The sequence below is a fragment of the Eriocheir sinensis genome, chromosome 13 (genome assembly GCF_024679095.1).
Source record: "Eriocheir sinensis breed Jianghai 21 chromosome 13, ASM2467909v1, whole genome shotgun sequence".
In the NCBI taxonomy this organism is placed as follows: domain Eukaryota; kingdom Metazoa; phylum Arthropoda; class Malacostraca; order Decapoda; family Varunidae; genus Eriocheir; species Eriocheir sinensis.
The window spans coordinates 15,086,763-15,097,337 of record NC_066521.1 but is presented as its reverse complement, the minus strand read 5'-3'; the positions used below and the strand labels follow the sequence as shown (position 1 = coordinate 15,097,337).

The window sequence follows — 10,575 nt, the reverse complement described above, 5'->3', positions numbered from 1 at the left end:
ATGTCTGTGTTACATCGACTCGACTGAATGGGAAAACCGTTATTTCTAGTTCTTGAGTTGGTTTGCAGTTCAAAGAATTTGGAGTAATCGACGTTATTGAACTTTTTCAGATACTTGAAGACTTGAATCATATCCCCTCGTAGGCGTCTTTTCTCCAATGTAAAGAGATTGAGTCGCTTGAGCCGTTCCTCGTACGGTTGAGCCCTTAAGGTTGGAATCATCTTTCTGGCGCGTCGTTGAATCCTTTCCAGTAGAGCAATGTCCTTTCTGTAATTGGGAGACCAGAACTGCACTGCATACTCGAGGTGCGGTCTTACCATGGAATTATACAAGGATAGCATCACGTCTGGTGTTTTACACTCGAAGTTCCTCGCTATGAACCCGAGCATAATGTTGGCCTTGTTGTATGCTTTTTTACAGTGATTCGCGTGTTTCAGGTCACTGCTGATAGTGACTCCAAGATCCTTTTCCTCCTGCATCGCTTGCAGAGGTCTCCCATTCATGATGTATGTATGGTTACTATTTTGGGACCCAATGTGCATGACTTTGCATTTGTCAACATTAAAAGACATTTGCCATTTTTCCGACCATTCGATAATGTGATTGAGGTGTTTCTGAATGATTTCGCAGTCGGTCTTCGTGAGGGCCTCTCCACCCACCTTGGTGTCATCTGCAAATTTCGATATTGTGGATTTCAGTCCTGGTTCTAGGTCATTGATATATATGATAAAGAGGATGGGTCCCAACACTGACCCTTGAGACACTCCACTAGTGACTGGAAGCCAATCGGAAGGCTGTCCGTTGAGTAGTACTCGTTGTTTTCTGTCGGTGAGCCAATCTCTCATCCAGGCGATCAGATTGGCTCCAATGCCCGCCGAGTGCAGTTTTTTAAGGAGTCGCTCGTGCGGTACCTTGTCGAAGGCTTTCTGAAAGTCCAGGTATATAACATCACTGGGGATGTGGGCATCCCAGTTCTTATATATACCTTGGAAGAAGTCTAATAATTATGAATGTCTGCCTTATAAAAGCCCTTCATCCATTTATAAACCTCGATCATGTCTCCACGCACCCTTCGCCTTTCTAGAGAATGCAAGTTTAACTGTTTGAGTCTTTCCTCGTATGGCAAGTTTCTCAACCCCTAAATCATCTCAGTCATCCTTCTCTGCACCGATTCTAACATTTTGATATCCATTCTATAGTAAGGTGACCAGAACTGAACCGGATAGTCAAGATGAGGTCTAACTAATGCTAAATATAGTTTGAGGAAGACTTCAGCGCCTCTGTTGCTTACGCTCCTTGAAATACATCCCAGTACCCTATTTGCTCGATTTCTAGCTTGAATGCATTGTGCCCTTGGACGGAGATCAGAGCTCACTAAGACCCCTAAATCCCTCTCGCACCCAGACCTGCTTATGAGAGTGTTATTTAAGCAATAGTTATGTGAGGGGTTGTTCCTACCTACACTCAGAATACTGCACTTCCCTACATTGAACTCCATCTACCATTTAGCCGCCCAGTCTTATCTGTATAGCATAGTTCTGTTTGAATGGCAGACCTTTGTTTCTGGTTCTCGAGTGTGTCTGTAGTTCAAAGGAAGGAAGGAGGATGGTTATGAGGAGGAGGCGTTAAGAGGTAGTCCAGTCCAGCTGTTGTTGTTGATCGGCCACAGTGGTGGTAACCATGCAGCTCCTTCACGCCTCCCTGCACCTTTCTTTTCCTTTCCTCCTTCCGTGCTCACTAGGGTTTCCGTACTTCCTCCTTGACCTTCTTCATATATTTCTTTCTTCCACTGACGGACTGACAGACTTTCCTCCATTACCGCCTTTCCCACACTCCCCCATAATAGCTTCCTCCCAACGCATCCCCTTCCCTCTCTACAGTACACTCCCCGCGGGCTGCCCCCCTTTCCCCAACACCTCATTATACACCCTGCCCTCTCTATCTTCTGTTTCCTCTTTTCTTACCTTTTTTCCTCTCTGTTCTGATATTTTTTTATTCACGGATATAAAACAATGGGTCACAAAGTATCCCGAGAGAAAGTGAACGTGGTAGTTAGCCTGCGGGAAAGCCTGTGCAGGCTGGACACCCTCAAGGTGTCTTACAGGGGCCGGGGATGCCTCAAGAGGCGACGGGAGATCGCCTGCTTTACCTTCCCCGTGACCGGCTGGTGGTGCGCCGAGGGGATAGCGGCGTGTGAGGCCGAGGGCGGCCTGCGCGTGCCCTTGGCCGCGCTCAAGCAAAAGGACGGCAATAGGACCGTCCAGCTGCGATGCAGCTCCGGCAGGAAGACCCTGCTGAAGGGATCGATGAGTCTGGAAAGGTTCCTCGATAACGTCGAGTTCCTGCACTTTTCGTTATTCTGTGACAGCCAAGACCCAAGCGTGGCGTACACCAGCATGAGGTGCAACGGGCGCCGCTGCGATGAGGCTGCGCGGCCCCCAGTGTATCACCAGGAAAAGGGCGTGAAAGAGGCCAGTAGCCCCGCCCAAGCCTCAACTACCCAGGCAGGTGATGGAAGCGCCATCACCCAAGACTCAACTACTCAGGCAGGTAATGGAAGCGCCATCACCAAAGTCTCCACTACTGAGACAGGTGATGAAAGCGCCATCACCCAAGCCTCAACTACTCAGGCAGCTGATGCTGGAGTCATCACCAAAGTCTCCACTACTGAGACAGGTGATGGAAGCATCATCACCAAAGTCTCCACTACTGGGACAGGTGATGGAAGCGTCATCATCACCAAAGTCTCCACTACTGAGACAGGTGATGGAAGCGCCATCACCAAAGTCTCCACTACTGAGACAGGTGATGGAAGCGCCATCACCAAAGTCTCCACTACTGAGACAGGTGATGGAAGCGCCATCACCAAAGTCTCCACTACTGAGACAGGTGATGGAAGCGTCATCACCAAAGTCTCCACTACCCAGGCAGGTGATGGAAGCATCATCACCAAAGTCTCCACTACTGAGACAGGTGATGGAGGCGCCATCACCAAAGTCTCCACTACCCAGGCAGGTGATGCTGGAGTCATCACCAAAGCCTCAACGAACTGTGAGACCAATGTTGTGAGTCCACCCCGCGGCACGACCAAGAACTCCACCAGCAAGACTCTCCGCCGCCGGAAGACCAAGAAGCCCAAATGTCGCCCCCGAGGTACAGACACCGTGACTCCCGAGGGACACAGCGCGCCTTACACATGGACGGACGCATTTATGGACGGCACGGCGATCTGTAGCGTGGTCCTGTCCTGCGTCCTGTTGTACTGGACTGACTGGGGACGCGCCGCCACGCCCACCTGGAGGCCCTGATGAGAACGGACCATTATCTCTTATCTCTTTCTCTAACCCTATCTCCCTTACTACTCTTGTGTGCATTCTGTATCTTGTCGCAATTTGTCTCTCTCAAGAAAAGTCATCAGACGTGTGTGTGTGTGTGTGTGTGTGCGTGTGTTTCGACAATCGGACAGCTGTAATTCTCACCAGTATTGCGTATCAGGTTCTCTCCATCTCTCCATTTCTTTCCTCCATTATCTTATCCTCTCCCCTCCTTCACATCCCTCCCTCTCCCTCTCGCCCACTCCTCTTCCTTCATACCAGCCTTACTTCTCCTGTCTAGCTTTCCTCCGCTCCTCCCTTTCCCTCCATTTTATATATCTCCATTATTTTCCTCCTTCTCTCCTCCTCCTACTCTCCCATTCTCTACTCCTCCTTTTCTTCTCTCCTCCTTCTCTCTTATTCTTTCCTTCTCTTCTCTCCTCTCACCCAAACACAGACTCAGAAATCGTATACATTTTCTTGCCATTAAAATCATACTTGCTCACGAGGAGGACAAGGAGGCCGAGGAGGAGGAGGAGGAAACATGGAGGAGGAGGAGGAGGAGGGGGAGGAAACATGGAAACATGGAAACATGGAAATGGAGGCAACAGAAAACCTATTGGCTCATTACGAGGTCGCCCGCTTGGGTGATTTAATCTGCTCGACCGCCACTTGGGGTTTGATGAGCAGATGAAAGCACCTCGATATTGAGGAGCAGATGAAAGCCCCTCGTTATTCAGTTTACTCCCGACGCAGCGAAATGACGGTCGATTCTATATTTGAAGGAGTTGATGGTATTCGCATTTACTACTTCTGAAGAAAGATTGTTCCAGTGGGGGATGACTCGGTTTGAAAAGAAACTCCTTCCAATGTCTGTGTTACATCGACTCGACTGAATGGGTAAACCGTTATTTCTAGTTCTTGAGTTGGTTTGCAGTTCAAAGAATTTGGAGTAATCGACGTTATTGAACTTTTTTAGATACTTGAAGACTTGAATCATATCCCCTCGTAGGCGTCTTTTCTCCAATGTAAAGAGATTGAGTCGCTTGAGTCGTTCCTCGTACGGTTGAGCCCTTAAGGTTGGAATCGTCTTTGTGGCGCGTCGTTGAATCCTTTCCAGTAAAGCAATGTCCTTTCTGTAACTAGGAGACCAGAACTGTACTGCATACTCGAGGTGCGGTCTTACCATAGAATTATACAAGGCTAGCATCACGTCTGGTGTTTTACACTCGAAGTTCCTCGCTATGAACCCGAGCATAGTGTTGGCTTTGTTGTTGGCTTTTTTACAGTGATTCGCGTGTTTTTGGTCACTGCTGATAGTGACTCCAAGATCCTTTTCCTCCTGCATCGCCTGCAGAGGTCTCCCATTCATGATGTATGTGTGGTTACTATTTTGGGACCCAATGTGCATGACTTTGCATTTGTCAACATTAAAAGACATTTGCCATTTTTCCGACAATTCGATAATGTGATTGAGGTCTTTCTGAATGATTTCGCAGTCGGCCTTTGTGAGGGCCTCTCCACCCACCTTGATGTCATCTGCAAATTTCGATATTGTGGATTTCAGTCCTGATTCAAGGTCATTGATATATATGATGAAGAGAATGGGTCCCAGCACTGACCCTTGAGGCACTCCACTAGTGACTGGAAGTCAATCGGAAGGCTGTCCGTTGAGTAGTACTCGTTGTTTTCTGTCGGTGAGCCAATCTCTCATCCAGGCGATCAGATTGGCTCCAATGCCCGCCGAGTGCAGTTTTTTAAGGAGTCGCTCGTGCGGTACCTTGTCGAAGGCTTTCTGAGAGTCCAGGTATATAACATCACTGGGGATGTGGGCATCCCAGTTCTTATATATACCTTGGAAGAAGTCTGATAAATTCGTTAGGCAGGAGCGCTTGTTTCTGAAGCCATGCTGGGTGTCGGAGATTATATTATTGTTTTCTAGAAACTTAACAAGTTTATCTCTAATAATCTTTTCGAGTATTTTTCCTGCCACTGATGTCAAACTTATGGGCCTGTAGTTTAATGCAACGCTTTTGTCTCATTTTTTGAAAATCGGTGCTACGTTCGCCATCTTCCAGTCTTCCGGCACCTTTTTCAGTTGAACTGACCGGTTGAATATGTTAGTGAGTGGTTGAAGTATTTGTTGTTTAAGCTCTTTTAATAACCGCGGGGACAAACTGTCGGGTCCCGTTGACTTGTTCGTGTCGAGTTTGTCCAAGTACTTTTTTACTTCTTGGTCGCATATTGAGTCAGTTTCCAGGGACGTGATCTCACTCGGTGGGTCAGGGCCCTCGGGAATGGTTTCGATGTCCTCGACTGTGAATACGGATGCGAAGTTACTGTTGAGGATTCTGGCCCTCTGTTTACTGTCCTGAGTTACAGATCCAGTCTCGTCTGTCAGGGGACCAATATTGGATTTTACTTTCTTTTTCGATCTTATGTACGTGAAGAATTTCTTGGAGTTAGTTTTGATTTCGCGCGCTATTTGCTTTTCATAGTTGCGTTTGCTACTCCGAATAATTCTGCGACAAGCTCTGAGGCTGTTGTGGTACTGTGTGGTGGCTTCGGTCGTAGCATTCTCTTTCATCAAATTATAATTCCTTTTTTCTAGGTTTACTGCCCTTTTTATTTCTCTGGTCATCCACGGTGGATCTACGGCCCCATTTACTCGCCTGGATTTCGTAGGCACTGTAGCCTTCCCTACCTGCAACAGCTTATCTTTGAAGACGTTCCACGCGTTGTCGATTGTATTGTCGGTAATATCAAGTTGGTCCCCGGTCGTAGGGGGAAGCAACGCACGGGCTAAGTTGAAATTTCCTTTTTTGTAATCTGGTATCACTGACGGATTATCTACGAGTTTGTGACATATGTTGACATTCAAACGGATTAAGTGGTGATCGCACCCATTAAGTTTCTCACCAAATGTACAGTCGCGAATGAGGTCGGGGTCGCGTTGTACCAGTTCGCTTGTCGGAGGTGTCGTTAGTTACACAGTTTCCAGTGAGTCGCATCGATGCTACGGGTTGGTTGATCAAGGGCTGTCTTTGCCTTTGAGGAGGAGGAGGAGGAGGAGGAGGAGGAGGAGGTGGAGGAGGAGGAGGAGGAGGAGGAAAAGGAGGATAAAGACGACAAAAATGGTAAGGGAAAAATAAAGAAATTGTAGAAAATAAAATAGAGGGAAGAAGAGGGGGCAGAGGAGGAGGAAGAGGAGGAAACACACAGGGAAAACACCTCCACTCACCTAAAGATTTTTCATTTTATTAAACATAAAAGAAAAAAAATGGTTCTTTTATGATCTGAATAACCTCTACCATCTGCCTTTTCCCTGCCCCCCCACCCTCCCTCCCCCCCCCCCACCCCTCCTCCCCCCACCCTGCTGACCCGTGCCCTTTTCCCCTTGTTCACTCTGCCATTTCCAGCCTACCCCATCTCCTCCCTTGCCCTCTTTCCATCATCCATTTTCTTCCTTCCCCCTCTCCTCCCCCTCCTTCTGCCCTTTCCTAGTTTCCCTTTTCCATTTCACTTCTTTCCCATCTCCTTCTCCATTTACCTCCTCTATTTCCCCCCTTTACCATTTCCCTCCTGTCAACCATCATCCATTTCCATTTCCTTTCTTTTCTGCTCTCATCCCCGTCTTCTTCCTCCCTTTCCTATCACTCCTTTCTCCTTTCCTCCCTCTTCCCCTCCTACTCTCCTTTCCCATCTCCTTTTTCCTCTTCCATTTCCTTTCATTCAGCGTTCACCCAATGCCCTCGCCTCCATTTCCTTCCTTCTCCATCTACTTCCCTTGTTTCTCTCATCCCTTTCTCCTTCCTCTACTTCCTTGCTCTCCCCTCACTATTTTCCTCCCTTCTTTTCTCCCTCTTTTCCGTCCTTCCCTTTCTGCCCTCATCCCTTCTCCATTTTTTTTCTCTCCCTTCTCATTTTATCCTTTTTTCCTTTCCTTTATATTTCTGCACTCGTCTCCTTTTTCCTCCAATTCCTTGCTCTCCCCTCCCCTTTCCTCTCTCTTTTTCTCCCTTCCCTCCACCTGCGTTTTTCTTTCCAGGTATTGCTCATTACCCTTTGAGATGACTAATGTGCTGCCTAAAAAAAAATAGAAAAGAACAGAAACAAAAGTAAAAAATAAATAACGAAAAAAATAACCAACGCAGAAACACACTCACACTCACACACACACACACACACACACACACACACACACACACACACGAAAACCCAAAAAACTGCTCTCTTTTTACCTCTAATTGTCCCTCAGGTAGAAACACAAAAAAACAAACAAACACAAACAAAACAAACACGCCGAGCGAAAAGAAAACCTCCTGAATCTTTTCGCTCATTAATGAAAGGCGCTCCGTTTTACCGGGAGGGGGGAGAGGGGGGGGGAGGAAACAGGTGGGCCCATTAGGGGGTCCGCCAGGTAAGGGAGCACCACCTGTTTCGCCCACCTGCCGCCGGCGCCAACCCACCTGTCCACTTTTTTTTTCTTAATTACTTTGGTACACCTGTTGGTTCCTAGGGTCGAGGTCACCTGTGCTCTCTCTCTCTCTCTCTCTCTCTCTCTCTCTCTCTCTCTCTCTCTCTCTCTCTCTCTCTCTCTCTGAAAACCCGATTTGCATTAAAGGTGAAGACGCAATAACTGAATAAACTTTTACCTAACGAAGGCGAGGAAATGTGTGTATATATATTTTTAATGGAGAGAAATTTTGAATGTTAGTGCCTGTGTGTGTGTGTGTGTGTGTGTGTGTGTGTGTGTGTGTGTGTGTGTGTGTGTGTGTGTGTGTGTGTGTGTGTGTGTGTGTGTGTGTGTGTTATGAAAAGTTACGGCTGGAATAGTTTATGTATGAAGTTTTCGGAGCCGCCTTCCCGTAAATGTGGTCAAATTTTTCTCCCCACGACTTCCTCCCTCTGTCCCGTGATTATTCCGAGGTTTTTCACTGCCAAGTTTTTCCTCCAACTTTTTTTTGTCGCTTTCCTTCATTTTATGGCCCCGTGTGCTACAACATCCTGACTTTTTCGTTCCCTATTCTTTTATTCCTTGCTTTCCTATTTCTACCTTTTTCTCCTCCATATGACGTCAAAAAGTCCTCCTACACTTTTTTCGTTCCCTATTCTTTTATTCCTTGCTTTCCTATTTCTGCCTTTTCCTCCCTCTATATGACGTCAAAAAGTCCTCCTACACTGTCCGTATCCCTTTGCCAAACGAATTCTGCCTGCCTGTCTCCTTCTGTCTGTACCCTGTCAACAAATTACATCCCTTCCTCTTGCCTCCGTCTGTGTCCATCTTCTCCCTGTCTTCCTTTCTTGCCTATTATCTTTTCTCCCTGCTCGTCCTCTGCCCACTGTCTGTTATTCTTGAGTCCACCTCCTCTGCCATCCATACTCCCTGTTTGCATTCCCTCCCTCCCTGCTTCCCTTTTTTCTTCCCTGTTTCCAACCTCCTTGCATGGCTGTCGGTCTCCCTGCCCCCTGCCTATTCCTGTGCCTGCTATCCATCCTCTCTGCCTATCCTCCTTCCTCCCATCTGTTACCTACCCTCCTTGCCTCCCCTTCCTCTCCTAGCCTCTTCCTGCTTGCCTGCTCCCCTCCCTGCCTTCTTACTTAAACTCCATCCTGTTATTACCCTCCTCTGCCTCCCTTCTTAATTAACTACTTGCCTATGTTCCTCTCTGCCATCTGCCTCCAGTGTTCCCTCTCAGTGCCCTTACCCCTCCCTGTCAGTGCCCTTACCCTCCCTGTCTGTGTGTCCGTCTGTGGGTCTGGCCGCGCCCGTCCCCGTGCTGGCCAACACAAGGGTGGCTTTGTGTTCCGAGCCCCATAACCCTTGTCTGGGTGTCAGCTCCTCTGCACCTCTGGACACGCTCATCCATCTCCCCGTCGTGTCTGGCCGCGCGTCCCCCGGGCCAAGGCGCGGCCACACTCCCAAAGACGAAACCCTCTGCGCGCTTCCCCGGGAGCTGCCGTGCACATAAGAAGCTTGTCTTTTTGGGGACACACTGTCGCTAAGCTCTTGTGGTGACGATCCCGTGTGGTAAGCAAGAAAAAACGACCCTAAGCCTTGTGTATATAGAGGTGCTAGCGGCCACAGGGGCAAGATAATGGTGTTCAACAGTGTCCAAGTTTGCAAGGCGTCCTAACTCTTCTGCTCCGAGGGTATAGAGACGAGAGTGGCGTGCCAGGCGGAGGCAATGGCAGTGCTGTACCCCTTCCAGGCAGGTGCTGTGAAGGAAATAATCGAGAAAAATTGATCTTCGCGAAGTCTTGATGGCGAATAATGTCAGCGTCGTAAAATCACTTACGCAACACCCATGGAACACTGGTACAACACAACCCCCTGCAACACAGCAAGGGTGGACTTTTCTTTGAGCCTCTCTGAGCCACCCAACCACACCCACACACGAAACACAAGAGTACATACAACACGCGCTCATTCAACACAAGAAGAGGTAGCAAACAATCTAACCACACCCACACTTACGAAACACAAGGGTACAGAAACACACACACACACACACACACACACACACACACACACACACCCCTACAACACCAGAACGAGAGGTAGCAAAACTGTCACAGCCCTTCCCTGCACGCCACGACAAAACACACCCACCACCCATCGCGGAACACAAGAGTACAACACACGCTATTACAAAACAAGGAGAAGTAGCAAAACACTCCCCATCCATCCTTCCTTCCCTCCGCGCCATGACAAAACACCCCCAACGCCCACCGCGGAACAACAAGAGTACAACACACTCTATCATACTTCGCGCCTCGCCTTGACATCCTACCCTTCACACCTTATCGTCGACTCTACCGTATTAGGCGGGGGATTCACATTCACGCGAGCTTAGGGCCATGACAAGGCTATCCTATCGTATACCTCCGCGGAACAGGTGACGTGCGGAGCGAGAAATAATGAAACCGGATCACGCGCCAAGATTCACGTTGTCACAGTCGGAGGTTGAGCTCACCACGCATGCAGATTTTTGCTCTCTCAACGTGTAAACAAGTTGTGAGTCATGACAGTCTGAGGTTTAATTATATGATGCTGGGATATCGTGGGAGGGTTTTTTTTTTCTCTCCCTATTTTTTTTTTTTTTTACCGTCACTCCGTCTGTGGTCTGAAGTCTTCTATTGTTATTTTTTTTTACTTCTTTTTTTGCTTCTTTTTGCTCGTTCGTCTTCTCATGTGTTTAAGATCAAGAAGATGCAGAGAGAATTCCCACATGACTTTGCATTCTTACACACACACTCA

At 48.0% G+C, this 10,575-nt stretch overlaps 1 protein-coding gene across 50 annotated transcripts; it reads left to right on the top strand.

Annotated features, from left to right (window-relative positions):
* The first annotated feature begins 1,978 nt into the window (after positions 1–1,978).
* LOC126998057 (putative per-hexamer repeat protein 5) lies at positions 1,979–3,340 on the top strand. 50 transcript variants are annotated; one of them, XM_050859432.1, is made up of 4 exons: positions 1,980–2,592; positions 2,677–2,718; positions 2,848–2,889; positions 2,974–3,340. In XM_050859432.1, exons 1-4 carry the CDS (start codon positions 2,013–2,015, stop codon positions 3,306–3,308), a joined length of 999 nt encoding a protein of 332 aa, XP_050715389.1. In that variant the 5' UTR covers positions 1,980–2,012; the 3' UTR covers positions 3,309–3,340. The 50 variants fall into 50 exon arrangements, with proteins under 50 accessions (XP_050715361.1, XP_050715346.1, XP_050715389.1 ...); XM_050859430.1 differs by lacking the exon at positions 2,848–2,889 and adding an exon at positions 2,806–2,847; XM_050859431.1 differs by lacking the exon at positions 2,848–2,889 and adding an exon at positions 2,764–2,805.
* The last annotated feature ends 7,235 nt before the right edge of the window (positions 3,341–10,575 follow it).